The sequence below is a fragment of the Gigantopelta aegis genome, chromosome 14, assembly GCF_016097555.1.
Source record: "Gigantopelta aegis isolate Gae_Host chromosome 14, Gae_host_genome, whole genome shotgun sequence".
In the NCBI taxonomy this organism is placed as follows: Eukaryota; Metazoa; Mollusca; class Gastropoda; order Neomphalida; family Peltospiridae; genus Gigantopelta; species Gigantopelta aegis.
In genome coordinates this window covers 9120048-9143787 of record NC_054712.1, presented here as the reverse complement: position 1 = coordinate 9143787, position 23740 = coordinate 9120048, and the positions used below count along the sequence as shown (strand labels likewise).

At 39.0% G+C, this 23740-nt stretch overlaps 2 protein-coding genes across 2 annotated transcripts in view; one reads left to right on the top strand and one right to left on the bottom strand.

Annotated features, from left to right (window-relative positions):
* LOC121389525 (probable G-protein coupled receptor B0563.6) overlaps positions 1–9628 on the bottom strand; it is a 28778-nt gene extending 19150 nt beyond the window's left edge. Inside the window, exon 1 of the mRNA XM_041521187.1 lies at positions 9449–9628. The gene's annotated coding sequence lies outside the window, so the exon portion shown is untranslated. The remainder of the gene's footprint in view (positions 1–9448) is intronic.
* The window catches only part of LOC121389526, a 71231-nt gene extending 47554 nt beyond the window's left edge, over positions 1–23677 (top strand). The window contains exon 2 of the mRNA XM_041521188.1: positions 23504–23677. Coding sequence (XP_041377122.1) covers positions 23504–23640 — 137 coding nt within the window. The 3' untranslated portion in view covers positions 23641–23677. The remainder of the gene's footprint in view (positions 1–23503) is intronic.
* The last annotated feature ends 63 nt before the right edge of the window (positions 23678–23740 follow it).

Genomic DNA, 23740 nt, shown 5'->3' with positions numbered 1-23740 from the left:
TTAGCAAAAAAACCATAAGACTGAATGTATGAAGCCTGTTTTTCTTAAACGCAGGTGTTTATAAGCATTGTAAATGTATGTACATGTAGTTACACTCGTGTAAGACATATACAGGTGTTTATAAGCATTGAAAATGTATGTACATGTAGTTACACTCGTGTAAGACATATACAGGTGTTTATAAGCATTGTAAATGTATGTACATGTAGTTACACTCGTGTAAGACATATACAGGTGTTTATAAGCATTGTAAATGTATGTACATGTAGTTACACTCGTGTAAGACATATACAGGTGTTTATAAGCATTGTAAATGTATGTACATGTAGTTACACTCGTGTAAGACATATACAGGTGTTTATAAGCATTGTAAATTGGGTCCTTAGGTTTTAAACTTTGAACAGTATGATAGTGACAAAATCGATCCCCATCAGTGGACTCATTGGGCTATTTCTCGTTCCAGCCAGTGCTCCTCAACTGGTGTAACAAAGGCCGTGGTATGTACTATCCTGTCTGTGGGATGGTGCATATAAAAGATCCCTTGCTACTAATCGAAAAGAGTAGCCCATGAAGTGCCGACAGTGGGTTTCCTCTCTCAGTATCTGTGTGGTCCTTAACCATATGTCTGACGCCATATAACCGTAAATAAAATGTGTTGAGTGCGTCGTTAAATAAAACATTTCCTTCCTTCCTTCTTGTTTACATTTAAAAAAAAATACATTGTAAACAAAAAAATAACACAATATATTATTCTAAACAAAAATAAATCTCAGACATTCAATTAAGTTTACTTAATGCTGTTAATACTGCATAGTTTCTATAACTTGTGGCTAACTGTAATTGGTATGACGATTCTCTGCCATGCGTTTACATGTACTTGCAAATTACGGTATCACACCCCATGTAATTATAGACTGGAATACTGTCTGATATGCCATTTGTTCAATTCCATTAGTTTAGATCAGTTCTGTTACTCTGGGGGCGGTTTAAGTTTCCTAAATGGGGGAAAAGTAATGAAAATGTATTGATCCTAAAAATGTGAAACCTTTGAAACAACACTACATGTATTTCTGTGAACGTGAACTGTTTTAACATGTCCCGATACCACTAGGGTTTCAGACATGTCTGTCGCGGGTCCAGTCTCAGGATCTCTGTGATTTTCTGGAAATTGACCTTTTACTTGTTGGTGACACCATTTTGAAAGCTTTGAGTTGGCCATACATTCACACCTAGGTGTGTTGACAATTGAGCCTGTCATACAAACCTGGTTTCATGGACCAGATGTTGCGTGTTGACTGACTGAGCAGCTTTAGATTATCATTATTTATTTCTGCTTGCAGATGTTCAGTTACCAATTTCAGCTCACTCCATAGGTGTGCAGGCTCTCATTTATTGTTGGGGGGGGGGGGGGGGGGCAGGCTGGCTTTTACCCGAATTAAAAAAAAAAAGCCAGAATGTAGATAACATGTATTCATATTAGCATTACTATCAAACAGCTATATAGCAAATGAATCACTACTCATTTTTACATAGATTACAACTAATTTTGAGTGTAGAATGATGGAAATATATGGTAAAAAGGTCTCAGGTTAGCACATTTTGCCTGAATATCTGTATAATTTTTGCCTGAATTTGAGGTTTTGCTCCAGCACTAGGGGGCCAGTTGCCTCCCCCACCCCCACCCCCACCCCCATCTCATATGCTTATGGCTCATTCTTGTTTTTCTCTTTTTCTTTTGTGTGGCATAAAATAATATTAACAGAGTAGATTGGATTTAATTTTAAATTAAAAAAATCACCTAAGGCTTTATTTAAGTATGATATAGAGTTTTAGCTTTCTACTCCATTATGATTGACATTCATCAGTTACGGGCGGGACGTAGCCCTGTGGTAAAGCGCTCACTTGATGCGCGGTCAGTTTGGGATCGATCCCCATCAGTGGGCCCATTGGGCTATTTCTCGTTCCAGCCAGTGCACCATGACTGATATATCAAAGGCTATGGTATGTGCTATCCTGTCTCTGGGATGGTACAAATAAAAGATCCCTTGCTGCATTAGAAAAATGTAGCGGGTTTCCTCTGATGACTACGAGTCAGAATTACCAAATGTTTCACATCCAATAGCCGATTAATTAATCAATGTGCTCTAGTGGTGTCGTTAAACAAAACAATTTTTTGTTTTCATCCGTCAAGCTTTTCAGATTCTTATGCTAGTCTCAGACTACCAACTGCCAGCAAAAAGTTGGCCAACTTTCTGCTCTCACGACTTCTACGACTGTCCAGTTGCTAGTCTGATGCTCTTGCAACTTGATTCTCGTCGTATAACCCATTAGTTGTTAATCAGAGTTCGACAAATCCGCTAGCCCGACGCCCGTGACTAGTAGTTTTTAAGTTCGGGCTAGTGAAAAACGCAAAACCACTAGCCCCCTATTTATCGCTTGATCGTGGTTTTTTTTTTTTTCTCTCGGCTGAAATTTCATTTAATAAATTTGATTGTGACGTTTGTCATCGAATAATATCAACAATGCAATCAGTATATAATAATAATCTGCTTGAACTAGGTCTGCAAACTGCAGTAACATGCTATCTCTACATCGCCACAGTTACAGCATGCATTGTATACTTTTCCCTTTCATGTTTCTGGCACAGGAAATAAGTCTAATGATGTGCATGTTTTGATTGGTTGGACACGTCATGTGGTAGTTAATCTCGCACATATGTTTTAGGCTAAGAACTTGGAAATCACCAATCACGACGACAGGTTAATCTCAATCAAGTAAACCCCAGTCATACTTTGAATTTCAGTGTTTGTTTTATTTACCTATTGTTTTCAAATTTAACACTTCGCTGACATGTGGTTGTCGGCAATCAGGAAAACAATTTACTTTAATGGTAACTGCACATGCAATGACTCTGCTTGGCCTATTACATGCATGATGTAGTGGTCTGGATAATGCGTCACAGCTGACGATACAAGATGATACCTTTTTTGTCCATTAATTAACAACAGATTAGATGTCACCATTATATTCTTTTGATATCGGTCTGACACAGGATAATGCCCTGTATTTGAGCAACTGGCATCACCGTTCCTGGCGACATAAATAGTAGGGCCCTAAATGTATAACCCACTACCGTATACACTGAACCATCTATTACCGTGTGTCACACTGTCGTACCCTCATTTAAATTTAATTATTTTGATAGTGGGTTTAGATATCAACCATGAGTTTGCTCAATTATTTTTCCCCTGGGGAAGGGCAAAAGCGAAAACGGAACAATGACGATGGATCACACTTGACAAAAAAACAAACGTACAACACGACAAAAAAACTGAAAGTTACAACATGATTTAAGTGTTTGTTTTATTTTACTGTTATATTCGTAAATGTGTAATGTTATAAAAATTATATAAAAATCCAGTTATAACTGATCAGGAATTTGGGCTAGTGCTTTATCTTGGTGGGCTAGTGGTTTTCACAAACCCACTAACCCTGTGGCTAGTGACTTTTCTAAATATTTGTCATACTCTGTGTTAATCTGATTGCACCTGTTGTAAGTCAGAAGTTGGGGAAATTACAACGCAACTGTCATGCTGGCCAACTTTGTTGTAAAAATTGACAGTTTCAAATATTTTTAAATATTTAAATTTGTATTAATTAAAAAGAATGAAATTTTACCACTGAAAATTTCAGTCTATAGTACCTCCTAGAGTTTTGATTGGATAGTTTTGAAACTTGGTTCATAAATTCTCATGAGCAGTCTTCACAGACTACATTGTAATAAATGGAAATTTGTTTTATTTCTTTTTTTCATTATTTATACATTTTTATTATTTAAAAAAATTAAAATTGATATTCAACAGTAAAAAATTTCAAAATCTGTTTTCGTCTAAAGTTTTGATTGGTTGGTTCTGAAACTTGGCTACAGAGTTTCTGTGGGGCAACCATGATACAAACTGATAGAGAAAGAAAGAAATGTTTTATTTAATGACACACTTAACACATTTTATTCACGGTTATATAGCGTCAGACATATAGTTAAGGACCATACAGATATTGAGAGAGGAAACCCACTGTCGCCTCTTCATGGGCTACTCTTTTCAATTAGCAGCAAGGGATCTTTTATATGCACCATCCCACAGACAGGATAGTACATACCACAGGCTTTGTTACACCAGTTGTGAAGCACTGGCTGGAACGAAAACTGATAGAGAATGATACTGACTTCTTAATTCTTAGGAAAGAGATATATAGTTCAGTGGTAAATCAGTTGCTTGATTCGCAATCAATCTAGGATCTAGGATTCATTCCCTTCAGTCAGCCCAGACCTCACTGGTTAAAGGGAGCTATCTAAAACGTGCATTCTAATAAAAGTAGAGGCAGGATTTATTAGCTCAGTTGGTTGAGTGCTCGCCTGAGGTGTTTGCGTCGCAGGATCAAAATCTCAGTGGATCCGTTCAACTGATTGTTTTTTTCTCATTCCAACCAGTGCACCACAACTGGTCAATTAAAGGCGGTGGTATGTGCTTTCCTATCTGTGGGAAAGTGCATAATAAAGATCACTTGCTACTGATGGAAAAATGTAGCAGGTATCCTCTGATGACACCACTAGAGTACATTGATTTATTAATCATCAACTATTGGATGTCAAACATTTGGTAATTTTGACATATATTTTTAGAGAGGAAACCCACTATATTTTTCCATTAGTAGCAATGGATCTTTTATATGCACCATCCCATAGACAGGATAGCACATACCATAGCCTTTGATATACCAGTCGTGGTGCACTGGCTGGAATCAGAAATAGTCTTATTGGCCCACTGATGGGGCACCGACCGTGCATCAAGTGAGCACTATACCAGTTGACATAAAGTCTTGGTAACGAGTCGACAGAGGTTGAAATAATGTTGTTTAACTGTACTAGCTTTGAAATCTGTTTTAAGCAGCTTATTTACTTAGGTGTGGACAACACTACATTGATTTATTAATCCTTGGATGTCAAACATTTGGTCACTGTGACATGTAATCAGACGAAACCTGTTTCATTTTTCCATTACCAGCAAGGAATCTTTCATATGTACTTTCCCACAGACAGGACAGCAATACCACAGCCTTTGATAAACCAGTCGTTGGACAGTGGTTGGGATGGGAAAAAACCAAATTGGAAAATAGGTCCACCAAAGGGAAATGATCCTTCAACCCAAGCACCACAAGTGAGTGGACTACCAACTGAGCTAGATCCGGCCCCAAATAAGTGTGGACAAGGACAATCACAGTCTTATTGCTAATTTCAGACTGGTAGGTACTGGGTTCGGATCCCAGTCGAGGCATGGGATTTTTAATCCAGATACCGACTCCAAACCCTGAGTGAGTGCTCCGGAAGGCTCAATGGGTAGGTGTAAACCACTTGCACTGACCAGTGATCCATAACTGGTTCAACAAAGGCCATGGTTTGTGCTATCCTGTCTGTGGGAAGAGCAAATAAAAGATCCCTTGCTGCCTGTCATAAAAGAGGAGTCTATGTTTCCTCTAACAAACAGTGTCAGAATGACTATATGTTTGACATCCAATAGCCGATGACAAGATAAAAATCAGTGTGCTCTAGTGGTGTCGTTAAATAAAACAAACTTTACTTTTAGTACATTGCAAGCCCTACACTTGCCCATGGCAGGGGAAGGATTTAGCTCAGTCGCTTGAGTGCTTGCCTTCGGTGCTTGCATCGCAGGATCGAAACCACCTCGATGGATCCATTCAACTTGAACATTGAACATTCGACATCCAGTGTACCACAACTGGTCAAATTAAGGCTGTGGTATGAGCTGTCCTGTCTGTGGGATGGTGTATGTAAAAGATCCCTTGCTGCTAATGGAAACAAATGTAGCAGGTTTCCTCTGGTCACTACAAGTCAGAATGACAAAATGTTTGATATCCAACAGCTGATGATTAATCAATCAATGTGCTCTAGTGGTGTCGTTAAACTTTTGCCCATGGCAGTCGACAGTGCCGTGGAGTTTTCAATTTTCATACACACTCATGTAAGGAATGACCCATTGCAGATTAATATTGTTCTCAACATATGTTGTAGATCACTTCTGACACTTGTGATGGACTGCTCTGAAGTCATTACCCAAGTCTTCTAAGTGACCATAAATGGATGATGTCATTTTAATGCATCATTTGTCTGACATCATTTTAATAGTCATTTGTCTGCCATCACTCAACCTAATGCTGAGACTTTTTGTTTAATATTTTCCTGTTAAATTATATTGAAAAATACCTTTTTAAGGGTGTGTAAAAAATTGAATAATATACGTCTGCCCATTGGAGACTATTTATCTTAATTACAACTCGTGATTTCCAAAAGGGTCTAACTCACTTTCGTTCATTAGATACATTTGGCAACCACTCATAAGGTAAATCGTCTACAATAGAAAGAAAGAAAGTCTGTTTTGTTTAACAACACCACTAAAACACATGGATTATTAATCATCGGCTATTGGATGTCAAACATTTGATAATTCTGACACATAATCATTAGAGGAAACCTGCCACATTTTTCCTAATGCAGCAAGGGATCTTTTATATGCACTTTTCCACAGACAGGCAGGCACATACCACAGCTTTTGACCAGTTGTGGTGTGGACTGGTTTGAACGAGAAATACCCCAATCAGTTGAATGGATCCACCGATGTGGTTCGATCCTGTGATGCAAGCACCTCAAGTGAAGACTCAACCGACTGAGCTAGATCACGCTCCACTTTTCTATAAACAATATCGATTGAGATTTTTTAACTTAATGTACTCACTCCTTAAGACTGCTAGTGTCAAAGGATTTTAGCTTAATGGTAGGTACTCCTGGACAATACTGTGAAAACTGTAATGTCTTCACTCTTGGACACAACTATGGGAGCATCCATAGGTGTGCATAGATTTTCAGCAGCTCCTGAGGCCATCTATATATATACCATAGTTGTTAAAAATGTGTCATTTGTGAAATGTTTATGTTAATTCTACTGAATGTAGTGAATAACATGTTTTTATCAAGAAAACCAAAAAAAATGTGTCATTTGTGAAAAGTTTATGTTAATTCTACTGAATGTAGTGAATAACATGTTTTTATCAAGAAAACCAACAAAAAAAAATACATTTTTTTTTTCAGACTTTGTTTACCATCTGCATTGGTATTAAAACATTTTTGATTATGGAAAACATGTTTTTCATTTTGCCATGTGTGTTCGGCTTTAGTAAACTGTCTAATTCATCTGTGTACAAGAGATTTATTCTGTGAGTCTATGTAATGTATATAGTAGTAGTAGGTTCTGGCAGCCCTAGCCGATAAGCCAGGAATGCTGCAAAACCAGCAATTATCACCTGTTTTTACAGGCCCAAAATATGTTTTTAAAATCATCCATAATTTTTTTTTTTTTTAAATGACAGGCGAAAATCTGTCCTTTGCTCTTCAATGTGGTGCATTTAAAAAAAGAAAAAAAGTGTTTAATACGACTGTTTAAATGTATATTTTGCAAACCCTAATTGGCGCCAAATTATTACCATTGTCTTTGGTTGTGTCCCAGGTGAAATTTTCACCACCTTGGGTGTACTTTTTCTGTCCCACAAGACCGCATATGATGGAGTCTTATATTCTTTTATTTCTGTTTTTAATCTCTTTTAAAATTACATTGCAGTTTTGAGATTCAGTTTAAATTTTATCATTAGTTACACTTGCATACATTTTGCACCACATTAACTGATCAAATTTGATATACAATCAGTTAGAGTATACATTGATCTATAATTATCTGTAATCATTGTATTCAACCAGTTAGACCTGATAAATTTCACTAATTTAACTTTATTATTGGTAACTCTTCAGTATCGAGCTAGGGATATTAATTTAACTTTATTATTGGTAACTCTTCAGTATCGAGCTAGGGATATTAATTTAACTTTATTATTGGTAACTCTTCAGTATCGAGCTAGGGATATTAATTTAACTTTATTATTGGTAACTGTTCAGTATCGAGCTAGGGATACTAATTTAACTTTATTATTGGTAACTGTTCAGTATCGAGCTAGGGATACTAATTTAACTTTATTATTGGTAACTGTTCAGTATCGAGCTAGGGATACTAATTTAACTTTATTATTGGTAACTGTTCAGTATCGAGCTAGGGATACTAATTTAACTTTATTATTGGTAACTGTTCAGTATCGAGCTAGGGATACTAATTTAACTTTATTATTGGTAACTGTTCAGTATCGAGCTAGGGATTGTCGAAGCTATATCTTAGCACTACTAAATCGTAAAACCATTGTAGGCAGTGAAGGAAGGAAGACAGAAAATGTTTTATTTAATGACTCACTCAACACATTTTATTCTTAGATTTTAGATATGTTTTTAACGTGCTCATATACCTCTGTGGTTTCGAGCACACACATTTTATTTACTGTTATATGACGTGTCGGACATCTGGTTAAGGACTACACAGATATTGAGAGAGAAAACCAGCTGTCGCTACTTCATGGGCTACTCTTTCTGATTAGCAGCAAGGGATCTTTTATATGAACCATCCCATAGACAGAATAACACATACCATGGCCTTTGATGTACCAGTCATGGTGCATTGGCTGGAGCGAGAAATAGCCCAATGGGCCCACCGACTGGGATCAATTCCAAACCGACTGCGCATTAAGCGAGCGCTTTACCACTGGGCTATATCTTGCCTCGTAGGCAGTGACGCCACTATAGCACATGCCATAGTGACATCGTAGCTTATGATGGATTTATGTTTTTGTAGTGCTAAGATAGCTTTGAAAATAATGGCTCATGCAGGTTTCTGAACATGTCAAAAAAAAAAAAAAAATCTAAATCCATGAATTTCATCACCTAAACAATATTAAATCAAGAGACAGACCGTAATTTTTAAACACCACCACTTAAAAATATTGTTCACTATTATAGCTGGGTTTTTTATAATTGAAATCAGATATTACTTAGATTTTATTGTTTAGATTATCAATTTCTGTAATGTTTCTGGTCATCCTGGTGTTTCTAATATCACAAAATACATTTTTCATATTTTAAAAAATGCACATACTTCAGAGAAACAATTGTTATTGATAGCAGCTTGTCTTATTTTTTAAGGGTATTTCTCCATTTCAACATCACAAAGTTTTGTTTCACTCCATTTTAACTTTATCCATAGGTTTATAGATTAACAAAACTTAATGCCCATTTTCATTGGTTGAAGCAACTTTAAATTTAATATTTTCCATGACAATCAATTATAGATTTTGTAATCAATTATATATAAGACTACTACTTAAAATATTTATCAAAGAAATGCTGTAAACTAATGCAAACTTGAAGATTAATCAAAGAAAGATTTGTCTGAATTGTTCTGGTTAATTGATAAGTGAATGTAAGTGACAAAAGTATACTCACCAAAAGATGTGAAGTTGATTAAGAACTTTTCCAGTAGTGATGATGACTAAAGGAAAAAAACAACTTGGCATAAGTAATTTAAAAAATAGTATCAACAATCGGTCTCAAGCTTTTCGCCTTAAGTGTTGTCGTGGTGAATTGTGACTGCACATCTACTGTCACACATACATCTTGCGCCAACTTCAGCACGTATTACCACATCTGTCTGTGGCACTGTCTGTTTACTGTCTCTCAACGACTTACGCCAACTTCAAGACGTATTTAGCATATGTCTGTGACACTGCGCAGAGGCAGTTCTTTAGTCTTCCACTCATTGGTTACTCGATGATCACTGGGGTTACCCAGGAGCCAATCTGATGGCATCAAGCAATGGTCGGAGAAAATCAATATGCACTTGTTGTCACAGTTTCTCTGTGGTTTTTACCACACAATCGGACATCGTGATAAGTTGAGACCAGTCGTTCAGGTTACTAGGAGGTTACAGCATATCAATAAAGTTGAGAATGGTGCTTCGTTTTCTACAAAATCATATTAAACAAAAACTATAAACACCAGCTAAATTAGGATCCTTGGTGTGTTATTAAAATATAAACATAGGCCTACATTTGTGTTATTAAAATATAAACATAGGCCTACATGTGTGTTATTAAAATATAAACATAGGCCTTCATGTGTGGTATTATAATATAAACATAGGCCTTCATGTGTGGTATTATAATATAAACATAGGCCTACATGTGTGTTATTATAATATAAACATAGGCCTACATGTGTGGTATTATAATATAAACATAGGCCTACATGTGTGTTATTATAATATAAACATAGGCCTACATGTGTGGTATTATAATATAAACATAGGCCTTCATGTGTGGTATTATAATATAAACATATGCCTACATGTGTGGTATTAATATATGAACATAGGCCTTCATGTGTGGTATTATAATATAAACATAGGCCTGTGTGGTATTATAATATAAACATGTGTGGTTATTATAATATAAACATAGGCCTACATGTGTGGTATTAAAATATAAATAGGCATAGGCCTTCATGTGTGGTATTAAAATATAAACATAGGCCTATTATGTGTGTTATTATAATATAAACATAGGCCTACATGTGTGGTATTATAATATAAACATAGGCCTACATGTGTGGTATTATAATATAAACATAGGCCTACATGTGTGTTATTATAATATAAACATAGGCCTACATGTGTGTTATTATAATATAAACAGGCCTTCATGTGTGTTATTAAAATATAAACATAGGCCTACATGTGTGTTATTAAAATATAAACATAGGCCTTCATGTGTGGTATTAAAATATAAACATAGGCCTTCATATGTGTTATTATAGTATAAACATAGGCCTGCATGTGTGTTATTAAAATATAAATATCAGCCTACATGTGTGTTATTAAAATATAAACATAGGCCTACATGTGTGGTATTAAAATATAAACATAGGCCTACATGTGTGTTATTATAATATAAACATAGGCCTACATGTGTGTTATTATAATATAAACAGGCCTTCATGTGTGTTATTAAAATATAAACATAGGCCTACATGTGTGTTATTAAAATATAAACATAGGCCTTCATGTGTGGTATTAAAATATAAACATAGGCCTTCATATGTGTTATTATAGTATAAACATAGGCCTGCATGTGTGTTATTAAAATATAAATATCAGCCTACATGTGTGTTATTAAAATATAAACATAGGCCTACATGTGTGGTATTAAAATATAAACATAGGCCTACATGTGTGGTATTAAAATATAAACATAGGCCTACATGTGTGGTTTTAAAATATAAACATAGGCCTACATGTGTGTTATTAAAATATAAATATCAGCCTACATGTGTGTTATTAAAATATAAACATAGGCCAACATGTGTTTTATTAAAATATAAACATAGGCCTACATGTGTGGTATTAAAATATAAACATAGGCCTACATGTGTGGTATTAAAATATAAACATAGGCCTTCATGTGTGGTATTAAAATATAAACATAGGCCTACATGTGTGTTATTAAAATATAAACATAGGCCTACATGTGTGTTATTAAAATATAAACATAGGCCTACATGTGTGTTATTAATATATAAACATAGGCCTACATGTGTTTTATTAAAATATAAACATAGGCCTACATGTGTGGTATTAAAATATAAACATAGGCCTACATGTATGTTATTAAATATAAATATCAGCCTACATGTGTGTTATTAAAATATAAACATAGGCCAACATGAGTTTTATTAAAATATAAACATCGGCCTACATGTGTGGTATTAAAATATAAACATAGGCCAACATGTGTGTTATTAAAATATAAACATAGGCCTTCATGTGTGGTATTATAATATAAACATAGGCCTACATGTGTGGTATTAAAATATAAACATAGGCCAACATGTGTGGTATTAAAATATAAACATAGGCCAACGTGTTATTAAAATGTAAACACAGGCCTACATCTGTGGTATTAAAATATAAACATAGGCCAACATGTGTGTTATTAAAATATAAACATAGGCCTACATGTGTGGTATTATAATATAAACATAGGCCTACATATGTGGTATTAAAATATAAACATAGGCCTACATGTGTGTTATTAAAATATAAACATAGGCAAACATATACAAGAGTTGGTACCCATCGGTGGACCATTGAGCCATTTCTCGTTCCAGTCAGTGCATCACGACTCGTATATCAAAGACTGTGTTATGTGCTATCCTGTCTGTGGGATGATCATTTAATTAAACAGTTCTTTTTCTCCTCTACAACAACATTAGTTTTTGAAAATACTTTGTACAGAGGAAAGACTAAAAATTTGTTTTTGGAACAGTAATCAAAATGTTTGTTAACATTCAAGCGGGGCAGGATTTAGCTCAGTCAGTTGAGTGGTCACCTGAGGTGCTTGCATCACAGGATCGAACCACCTCAGTGGATCCATTCAACTGACTGGGTTTATTTCTCATTCCAACCAGTGCACCACAAATGGTATATCAAAGTCCGTGGTATGTGCTTTCCTATCTGTGGGAAAGTGCATATAAAAGATACCTTGCGATTAATGGAAAAATGTAGTAGGTTTCTTCTGATGACTACGAGTCAGAATTACCAAATGCTCCAGTGGTGTTGTTAAACAAAATAAACTTTGTTAACATTGAAGAAACATAATTCATTTGATTTAGTTTGCTGTCTGTGTACATTAATGCGTAGGTGTAACTAGCCCGTGGGTTTCCCTGCATACAAAATCACCACAGGTTTTACGTATTAAAGAGTAAATTACATTTTTGTGATTTACAATTCATATTGTGTTTAACTGTGAATGTTTTTCCAGTTTTAAAGATAAATGTTTGACCTCCTTGGATAACTTTGCAAGTAACACAATGACTGTTTTCAAATTTTTATACATTTTTATTGTGTTTATTCAGTTCAAATTTGGATGTGCATAGCAGTCTTTAAAAAAATTTGGCTTGCTTTTTACGATTTATAATTTTATGTTTTTGTAATATCGTATTAATTTATTTTTTTACTACTGTGTAACATATTTTTAAGAAGATGTATAACATCAAGTACATAATTTAGTAGTATTAAGGTTATATGTAATAATAAAGGGTATTACATCATTAGTATGCTTCTTCTTGTCAATTACAGTTAAGATATTGGACCTTTTTCTTCTGCTTTTAAAATTCCAATTTTGATTAAAGTTTCTGGATATTTTTGCAAGTAGCATATTATTGAAGATATTCATATAGAATCATAGAAGTATTCAATCTAGGGCAATGGGAAAAAGAGATTTAACCTAGATTGAACAGCTTGTCATGACATCCCTAGTTACACCACATACAGTACATCATATTCATAGTGTGATAATATTGTCATTTTTTAACTCATTGATTAGACTGCTTTCTGTTAGTTGAAGGCCAGGATTTAGCTCAGTTGGTTGAGTGTTCGCTTGAGGTGCATGCATTGCAGGATCGAATCATCTTGGTGGATCCATTCAACTGCTTTTTTTTTTTTTCATTCCAACTGGACCAGTGCATCACAACTGGTTAAAGGTTGTTGTATGTGGAAAGTGCATGTAAAAAATCCCTTGCTGCATTAGGAATAATGTAGCGGGTTTCCTCTGATGACTACGAGTCAGAATTACCAAATGTTTGACATCTAATCTGTAGGAGATCATTTAAGATGGTTTACATGTCATACATATAATGGGCAGAGCGTTGTGGAGTATATCCTTATCTCTGATGAACTCTGATGACCATGTTAAATATTACAACATTAAACCACTTCCATGGACATCAGTCAGATCACTGTCAGGTCTCTCTAAAACTTAATATATCAGTCAAAAATAAAAACTCACCGGAACACCCCAAGAAAGTAAGGCCTAAACTTACAAATTGAAAACAAAGAAAAATGGCATGGAAATAGCAAACCAGAGCAGTAATGTGAACTGAAAACAAAAAGGCGCTCAACAGGTTCATTATGACACCATGCACCACCAACATCTGATGTAGAAGCAAATTGTAGTTAACTTGTTCACATCTGTAGTAAATTCTATAAATATATTTGCCACCAAAACTCACAATCCTAATAGATTTAGCAGGAAAATCTTTTGGTCTGACAAGGAATGTAAAAATGCAAAATTAGACGTGGAATCTAAGTTCCAAATATTTAATACAAATAATACATATGAAACAAAACAAGAAGCATTCCAGTCCAAAAACAGTCATAAGAAAGTAACCTGTCATAAAAAACGGTCTCACAAAAAAAATTTTTGTTTCAAAGCTTAGAAATATAAATAAAATAAAAATGATACAAAAATGTTATGGCATACAATGAATAATTTCAAGGATAAAAACAAACAGAAGTACATGTATTTCCTGATCCTTTTGAATTGATACATCACTTTGAGGACATTTACCACAATCCAGCAGTTAATTATACACTAATGAGGGCGGGATGTAGCCCAGTGGTACAGTGTTCGCTCGATGCACGGTCGGTGTGGGATCGATCCCCATCGGTGGGCCCATAGGGCTATTTCTCGTTCCATCCAGTGCACCATGACTGGTATGTCAAAGGCCGTGGTATGTACTATCATGCCTGTGGGATGGTGCATATAAAAGATCCCTTGCTGCTAATCGGAAAGAGGAGCCCATGAAGTGGTGACAGCGGGTTTCCTCTTTCAATATCTGTGTGGTCCTTAACCATATGTCTGACGCCATATAACCGTAAATAAAATGTGTTGAGTATGTCGTTAAATAAAACATGTCTTTCTTTCACTCTAATGATGCAGATTACATGGTCTCTAATCTCCAAAATAACCAAGTGATTAATTCACCAATAACAGTTCCTGAAACCCACTACATTTTCCTAATACAGCAAGGGATCTTTTATATGAAACCAAAAAACCCAATCAGTTGAACAAATCCACTGAGGTGGTTGGATCCTACGACACAAGCACCTCAGGCAGGATGAACCCTGTGTATGTCATTAAGTAAACATGGCAGCAGGTTGCGAACTGCTTCCTCATTACACATACGAGTTCAGGTGTACCGGCGACATGTACACACTGTGTACAATGATCACTGTGTTTCCAGTGTATAAGGCATAATTGGTAGTAATGGCAGTCTTCTTTCTAACATACATGTAGGAAAGAAAGAAAGAAATGTTTTATTTAATGACGCACTCAACACATTTTATTTACGGTTATATGGCGTCAGACATATGGTTAAGGACCATACAGATTTGGAGAGGAAACCCGCTGTCGCCACTACATGGGCTACTCTTTCCAATTAGCAGCAAGGGATCTTTTATTTGCGCTTCCCACAGGCAGGATAGCACAAACCATGGCCTTTGTTGAACCAGTTATGGATCACTGGTCGGTGCAAGTGGTTTACACCTACCCATTGAGCCTTGCGGAGCACTCACTCAGGGTTTGGAGTTGGTATCTGGATTAAAAATCCCATGCCTCGACTGGGATCCGAAAACAGTACCCACCAGCCTGTAGACCGATGGCCTAACCACGACGCCACCGAGGCCGGTCAACATACATGTAGGAGCAGATCTTCTACCATCTTGGGGGCCAGATCTAGCTCAGCCGGTTGAGTGCTTGCTTGAGGTGAATCCATTCAACTGATTGGGATTTTTCTCTTTCCAACCAGTGCATCACAACTGGTCAAAGACTGTGGTATGTGCTTTCCTGTCTGTGGGAAAGTACACATAAAAGACCCCTTGCTGCATTTGGAAAAATGTAGCAGATTTCCTCTGATGACTACGAGTCAGAATTACACAGGTACCATATGTTTGACATCCAATAGTTGATGATTAATTAATGTGTTCTAGTGATGTCGTTAAAACAAACTTTTAAACGGTAGTCATGGCAGTCTTCTTTGCAATATAGGAGTTGATCTTCTACCATCTTGCTCCGAGTTTAGTAATTTTTACTGGAAATTGGGTCATTTTGAGTGAGTAATACATGTATACATGTATGCAAGAGGTTTAGCTCTGTTGCTGTAACATTTTGTAATACTGATTTATCTGACATCATCTGTATATCTGTCTGTCTGTCTGTCTGTCAAATTGTCCTCTTCTAGACTTTTGATTGGATTACTGGTATTCTGAAACTTGGTACAATAAACGTCTGGGGCACTCTTCATAAACTAATAATGAGATATTTTGGTAGTTTAAAAAAAAATGTTTTCATTAAATTTTAAAAATTTAACTAAAAACTTACCATTAGAACTTTGAAGGTCTATTTCTTCCTAAAATTTTAATTGGATAATTCAGAAACTATGTTCAATGATTCTCAGGGGAATTTTTCACAAACTAATAGAGATATATTGTGGAAATGTTAAATTCCATCAGCAGCAATGATCTTTAATATGTACCCTACCCCAAAGACAACAGCACATTCCACAGCATTTGGGTCAGCTGACAGCTTTGACAGATGCAGGGGCCATGTGTATGTATATTGAACCTTTATACACTGTGTGGAAAGTGAGGGGATGGGGTGGGGGTGGGGTGGGAATGGAGGTGGATCTGGTTCAGCTGGTAAAGCACTTGCTTATGGTGCTTGGGTTGTAGGATAATTTGTTTTTGCTTTGTTTTGTTTAATGTCACCGCTTGATCACATTGATTTATGACATTTTATAATTTTGACATATGGTCTAAGAGAGGAAACCTGCTACATTGTTCATTAGCAGCAAGGGATCTTTTATATGCACCATCCCACAGACAGGACAGCACATACCACGACCTTTGATATACCAGTCCTTGGTGTAATGGCTGGAATGAGAAGTAGCCCAATGGGTCCACCGACCGTGCATCAAGCGGGCACTTTACCACTGGGCTATATCCCGCCCCTGACTTTTAGGATCCGTTCCTCTCAGTGGATCCATTCTCTGATTGGGTTTTCTCTAATCCCAACCAGTGCCCCATGACTGGTATATCAAAGGCCCTGGTATATGCTGTCCCCCTTTGGAAAAGTGCATTTAAAAGATCCCTAGCTTCATGCTAATGAAAAACATGTTATGGGTCAGAATTATCAAATGTATGATGTCTAATAGCAATGATTAATGAACCAATGTGCTCTAGTGGTGTCATCAAACAAAACACTATATGCAATGTGGCTAAAAGTACATGCATAGTACAAATCTAATGCTACTATACTGAACTCCTTTAGAAATGCACCACCTAGTTTTCTTACTTATATCTTAAACTTTACAATTTTTGGTAACCATATCAGTTTAAACTTAATACAAACATGTTAGACAATGCGTCCAAACACCACATTGAGACTTTGCGTCAACTTTTACTACATGCAAATCATGCAAATCATGCAAATCATGAAAATCGTGATTTTTGACTTCTGTACTCAAGGAGAGTACAATAGTTGAGATGTTTTTGAAGCAATATGCCATGAAAGAGTCTTTGAACACTGATCTTTGGTGATTTTCGCTCTTAACATTTATAAAATAGAGTAAATGATGCAGCGATTGTCAGAAAACCGACACAATCAAGCAATAGGATTACTACAAGGTGGAATTTCCATTCAACCTGTTGCCAGACAATTCATTTGTCATCACTCCACAATAACACAGTTAAATGGAAGGTTCAGGCAAACAGGATCAACTCGTGATCGTCGACGTCCTGGGCAACCATGCGTGATGACCCAAACGCAAGGTGGATACATCCGGGTCCTTCATTTGTGTGATCGATTCCATCCAGCTACCCAAATAGCTGCAACTACACATGGTCTACGGGGTCCAGTGTGTGCATCCACCATAAGGCGCCGTTTAGCAGCAGCTACAGATAGTCTACGGGGTCCAGTGTGTGCATCCACGATAAGGCGCCGTTTAGCAGTAGCTACAGATAGTCTACGGGGTCCAGTGTGTGCATCCACGATAAGGCGCCGTTTAGCAGCAGCTACAGATAGTCTACGGGGTCCAGTGTGTGCATCCACGATAAGGCGCCGTTTAGCAGCAGCTACAGATAGTCTACGGGGTCCAGTGTGTGCATCCACCATAAGGCGCCGTTTAGCAGCAGCTACACGTGGTCTGTGGGGTACAGTGTGTGCATCCACCATAAGGCGCCGTTTAGCAGCAGCTACACGTGGTCTGTGGGGTTCAGTGTGTGCATGCACCATAAGGCGCCATTTAGCAGCAGCTACACGTGGTCTGTGGGGTTCAGTGTGTGCATCCACCATAAGGCGCCGTTTAGCAGCAGCTACAGATAGTCTACGGGGTCCAGTGTGTGCATCCACGATAAGGCGCCGTTTAGCAGCAGCTACACGTGGTCTACGGGGTCCAGTGTGTGCATCCACCATAAGGCGCCGTTTAGCAGCAGCTACAGATAGTCTACGGGGTCCAGTGTGTGCATCCACCATAAGGCGCCGTTTAGCAGCAGCTACACATGGTCTGCGGGGTCCAGTGTGTGCATCCACCATAAGGCGCCGTTTAGCAGCAGCTACAGATAGTCTACGGGGTACAGTGTGTGCATCCACCATAAGGCGCCGTTTAGCAGCAGCTACACGTGGTCTCCGGTTCAGTGTGTGCATCCACCATAAGGCGCCGTTTAGCAGCAGCTACACGTGGTCTCCGGTTCAGTGTGTGCATCCACCATAAGGCGCCGTTTAGCAGCAGCTACACGTGGTCTCCGGTTCAGTGTGTGCATCCACCATAAGGCGCCGTTTAGCAGCAGCTACACGTGGTCTGTGGGGTTCAGTGTGTGCATCCACCATAAGGCGCCGTTTAGCAGCAGCTACACGTGGTCTACGGGGTTCAGTGTGTGCATCCACCATAAGGCGCCGTTTAGCAGCAGCTACACATGGTCTACGGGGTTCAGTGTGTGCATCCACCATAAGGCGCCGTTTAGCAGCAGCTACACGTGGTCTATGGGGTCCAGTGTGTGCATCCACCATAAGGCGCCGTTTAGCAGCAGCTACACGTGGTCTCCGGTTCAGTGTGTGCATCCACCATAAGAGCCGTTTAGCAGCAGCTACACGTGGTCTCCGGTCCAGTGTGTGCATCCACCATAAGGCGCCGTTTAGCAGCAGCTACACGTGGTCTACGGGGTTCAGTGTGTGCATCCACCATAAGGCGCCGTTTAGCAGCAGCTACACATGGTCTACGGGGTTCAGTGTGTGCATCCACCATAAGGCGCCGTTTAGCAGCAGCTACACGTGGTCTCCGGTTCAGTGTGTGCATCCACCATAAGGCGCCGTTTAGCAGCAGCTACACGTGGTCTCCGGTCCAGTGTGTGCATCCACCATAAGGCGCCGTTTAGCAGCAGCTACACGTGGTCTGTGGGGTTCAGTGTGTGCATCCACCATAAGGCGCCGTTTAGCAGCAGCTACACATGGTCTACGGGGTCCAGTGTGTGCATCCACCATAAGGCGCCGTTTAGCAGCAGCTACACGTGGTCTGTGGGGTTCAGTGTGTGCATCCACCATAAGGCGCCGTTTAGCAGCTACACGTGGTCTACGGGGTTCAGTGTGTGCATCCACCATAAGGCGCCGTTTAGCAGCAGCTACACATGGTCTGCGGGGTCCAGTGTGTGCATCCACCATAAGGCGCCGTTTAGCAGCAGCTACACGTGGTCTGCGGGGTCCAGTGTGTGGATCCACCATAAGGCGCCGTTTAGCAGCAGCTACACATGGTCTACGGGGTCCAGTGTGTGCATCCACCATAAGGCGCCGTTTAGCAGCAGCTACACGTGGTCTCCGGTTCAGTGTGTGCATCCACCATAAGGCGCCGTTTAGCAGCAGCTACACGTGGTCTCCGGTTCAGTGTGTGCATCCACCATAAGGCGCCGTTTAGCAGCAGCTACACGTGGTCTCCGGTTCAGTGTGTGCATCCACCATAAGGCGCCGTTTAGCAGCAGCTACACGTGGTCTCCGGTCCAGTGTGTGCATCCACCATAAGGCGCCGTTTAGCAGCAGCTACACATGGTCTACGGTGTCCAGTGTGTGCATCCACCATAAGGCGCCGTTTAGCAGCAGCTACACGTGGTCTCCGGTTCAGTGTGTGCATCCACCATAAGGCGCCGTTTAGCAGCAGCTACACGTGGTCTCCGGTTCAGTGTGTGCATCCACCATAAGGCGCCGTTTAGCAGCAGCTACACGTGGTCTACGGGGTACAGTGTGTGCATCCACCATAAGGCGCCGTTTAGCAGCAGCTACACGTGGTCTACGGGGTTCAGTGTGTGCATCCACCATAAGGCGCCGTTTAGCAGCAGCTACACGTGGTCTACGGGGTCCAGTGTGTGCATCCACCATAAGGCGCCGTTTAGCAGCAGCTACACGTGGTCTCCGGTTCAGTGTGTGCATCCACCATAAGGCGCCGTTTAGCAGCAGCTACACGTGGTCTACGGGGTACAGTGTGTGCATCCACCATAAGGCGCCGTTTAGCAGCAGCTACACGTGGTCTACGGGGTTCAGTGTGTGCATCCACCATAAGGCGCCGTTTAGCAGCAGCTACACGTGGTCTACGGGGTCCAGTGTGTGCATCCACCATAAGGCGCCGTTTAGCAGCAGCTACACGTGGTCTCCGGTTCAGTGTGTGCATCCACCATAAGGCGCCGTTTAGCAGCAGCTACACGTGGTCTCCGGTTCAGTGTGTGCATCCACCATAAGGCGCCGTTTAGCAGCAGCTACACGTGGTCTACGGGGTACAGTGTGTGCATCCACCATAAGGCGCCGTTTAGCAGCAGCTACACGTGGTCTACGGGGTTCAGTGTGTGCATCCACCATAAGGCGCCGTTTAGCAGCAGCTACACGTGGTCTACGGGGTCCAGTGTGTGCATCCACCATAAGGCGCCGTTTAGCAGCAGCTACACGTGGTCTATGGGGTTCAGTGTGTGCATCCACCATAAGGCGCCGTTTAGCAGCAGCTACACGTGGTCTACGGGGTTCAGTGTGTGCATCCACCATAAGGCGCCGTTTAGCAGCAGCTACACATGGTCTATGGGGTCCAGTGTGTGCATCCACCATAAGGCGCCGTTTAGCAGCAGCAGGACTTCGTGCACGACGACCTTACGTTGGTTCTCTCCTGACTAATCGTCATCGTCAGTTGTGAAGATTGGAGAGGTCCTATTCAGTGATGAAAGTTGGTTTCATCTGCATCATGCTGATGGTCATCATCGAGTATGGATACGTCACGGAGAATGTTATGCGGATTTGTTGTGTGCGCCAGACCAATCGATGGGGTGGCAGAAGTCTGATGGCTTGGGGTGCCTTCACTTTTGATCACAGGACCCCCCTGCACATTTGCAGGGGACGGATGAATGCGTTAAACTACAGAGATGATGTCCCCATGTTCCAAGTACATCCTCACCTGCAAGATAATGCTCATCCTCATACCGCACATGTGAGCATGCAGTTCCTAGCTGCAAACAACATCAGTGCCATGCCATGACCTGCTCTTTCCCTGGATATGGCATCTATTGAACACATCTGGAACAAGCTGGGATGGCGTCTTTATCTGAGACTACAACTCCAGAATCTCCATGACCTTAAGGCAGCCATTGTGCAGAAATGGAACCAACTGCTACAAGCCTTCTTCCAGAACATGGTTAACTCCATGAGGCGTCGATGCACATCGTGTATTGCATCCAATGGAGGACACACACGCTACTGATATCCATTTGACAATCACATGTAGAACCATAAATTTTTGGTTTTGACCCCTATGATGTTCAATCTGGTATCACGGAATAAAAACTCATCTCTGTCCATGTGTGTGTTTATGATAGTGTTCACCATTGAATGAATTTCACAGGAACACATTTTCCCAGTGAAACAATTTCAATAAATAATTTTTTAGGTGATTAACTGTGTGGTGCATTTCTAAAGGGGTTCAGTATATAAATCTGGCCTTCGTAGTAACAGTCACACAGATTACGACATTGATTATGAGCTACACGATAGGGAGTCCCTAGTTAATGCCAGCTGTAATACTTTCCTAATACCTGGTCACAATTAATACTGACCTTCTATAATCAGCTCTGTTTCGGGAGTGTGACAGTGATTGCTGAAGCTAGAAGAATTAGTTGCCTAACTACTGGCATAGGAAGTGGAGGGGGGCAAGGGAGGCATGTTCCCCCCACTTTTTTTGATCCAGTAGCAGCAGCAATGGTTTATATATATATGACTGGTGTACATGTATTTATTACCCCAGTGAGCACTCATAAAAGGGGAAATAAAAATAATAATTTCTTGCTGAGAAATGATCATGCCTTGATGTCATGTACAATATTATTGGATGATTTGGTGCTCACAGACCGATGACCTTAATGTTGGCAGTAAATATGTCATCATGATTAAGCAAGTGTTAACATAACACTGCCAGACACAAGACAGGTCACCATCATTTAATAAACATTGTCGTTATGTTAGATATAAACACCAGGAGACATGGAGGTGCAGTAATTAATATTCTAAACACAAAACTATAATGTTAAACAAAATAAGTACCTGTACTTTACATGTACTTTACATGTACTTTACATTATTGTAGTAGACTACACGAGCATTTATTTTAGTACTTATATTAGTTTGTTTCTTTTCAAATTTCAGATGACGTTGACCCAGTGCGAAGATGTCTGACTGCTAGTTACATTTTAACAGTGTAATATTGTATATTCCTTGTTTTCAAATTTCACATGATGTCGACCCAGTCCAAATATGTCTGACTACTAGTTACATTTTAGCAGTATAATATTGTCTATTTCTTGTTTTTAAATTTCAGATGATGTCGACCCAGTGTGAAGATTTCTGAATGCCAGTTATATTTTTACAGTATAATATTGTATATTTCTTGTTTTTAAATTTCACATAATGTTGACCCAGTGCGAAGATGACTGACTGCTAGTTATATTTTTACAGTATAATATTGTATATTTCTTGTTTTTAAATTTCACTTGATGTTGACCCAGTGTGAAGATGACTGACTGCTAGTTATATTTTTACAGTATAATATTGTATATTTCTTGTTTTTAACTTTCACATAATGTTGACCCAGTGTGAAGATGACTGACTGCTAGTTACATTTTTACAGTATAATATTGTATATTCCTTGTTTTCAAATTTCACATGATGTCGACCCAGTCCAAATATGTCTGACTACTAGTTACATTTTAGCAGTATAATATTGTCTATTTCTTGTTTTTAAATTTCAGATGATGTCGACCCAGTGTGAAGATTTCTGAATGCCAGTTATATTTTTACAGTATAATATTGTATATTTCTTGTTTTTAAATTTCACTTGATGTTGACCCAGTGCGAAGATGACTGACTGCTAGTTATATTTTTACAGTATAATATTGTATATTTCTTGTTTTTAAATTTCACTTGATGTTGACCCAGTGTGAAGATGACTGACTGCTAGTTATATTTTTACAGTATAATATTGTATATTTCTTGTTTTTAACTTTCACATAATGTTGACCCAGTGTGAAGATGACTGACTGCTAGTTACATTTTTACAGTATAATATTGTATATTCCTTGTTTTCAAATTTCAGATGACGTTGACCCAGTGCGAAGATGTCTGACTGCCAGTTTCTTTGTGAATGCTACCAAGCTGCACTACACCAGCGTCTACAGGACTATACACGACGACCACGTCCTGCACATCCATCCAACCTCCTTTGTAGTTTAATCCCGATGATAGATAATTTTTAAAGAAAGAAATGTTTTATTTAACGACGCACTCAACACATTTTATTTACGGTTATATGGCGTCAGACATATGGTTAAGG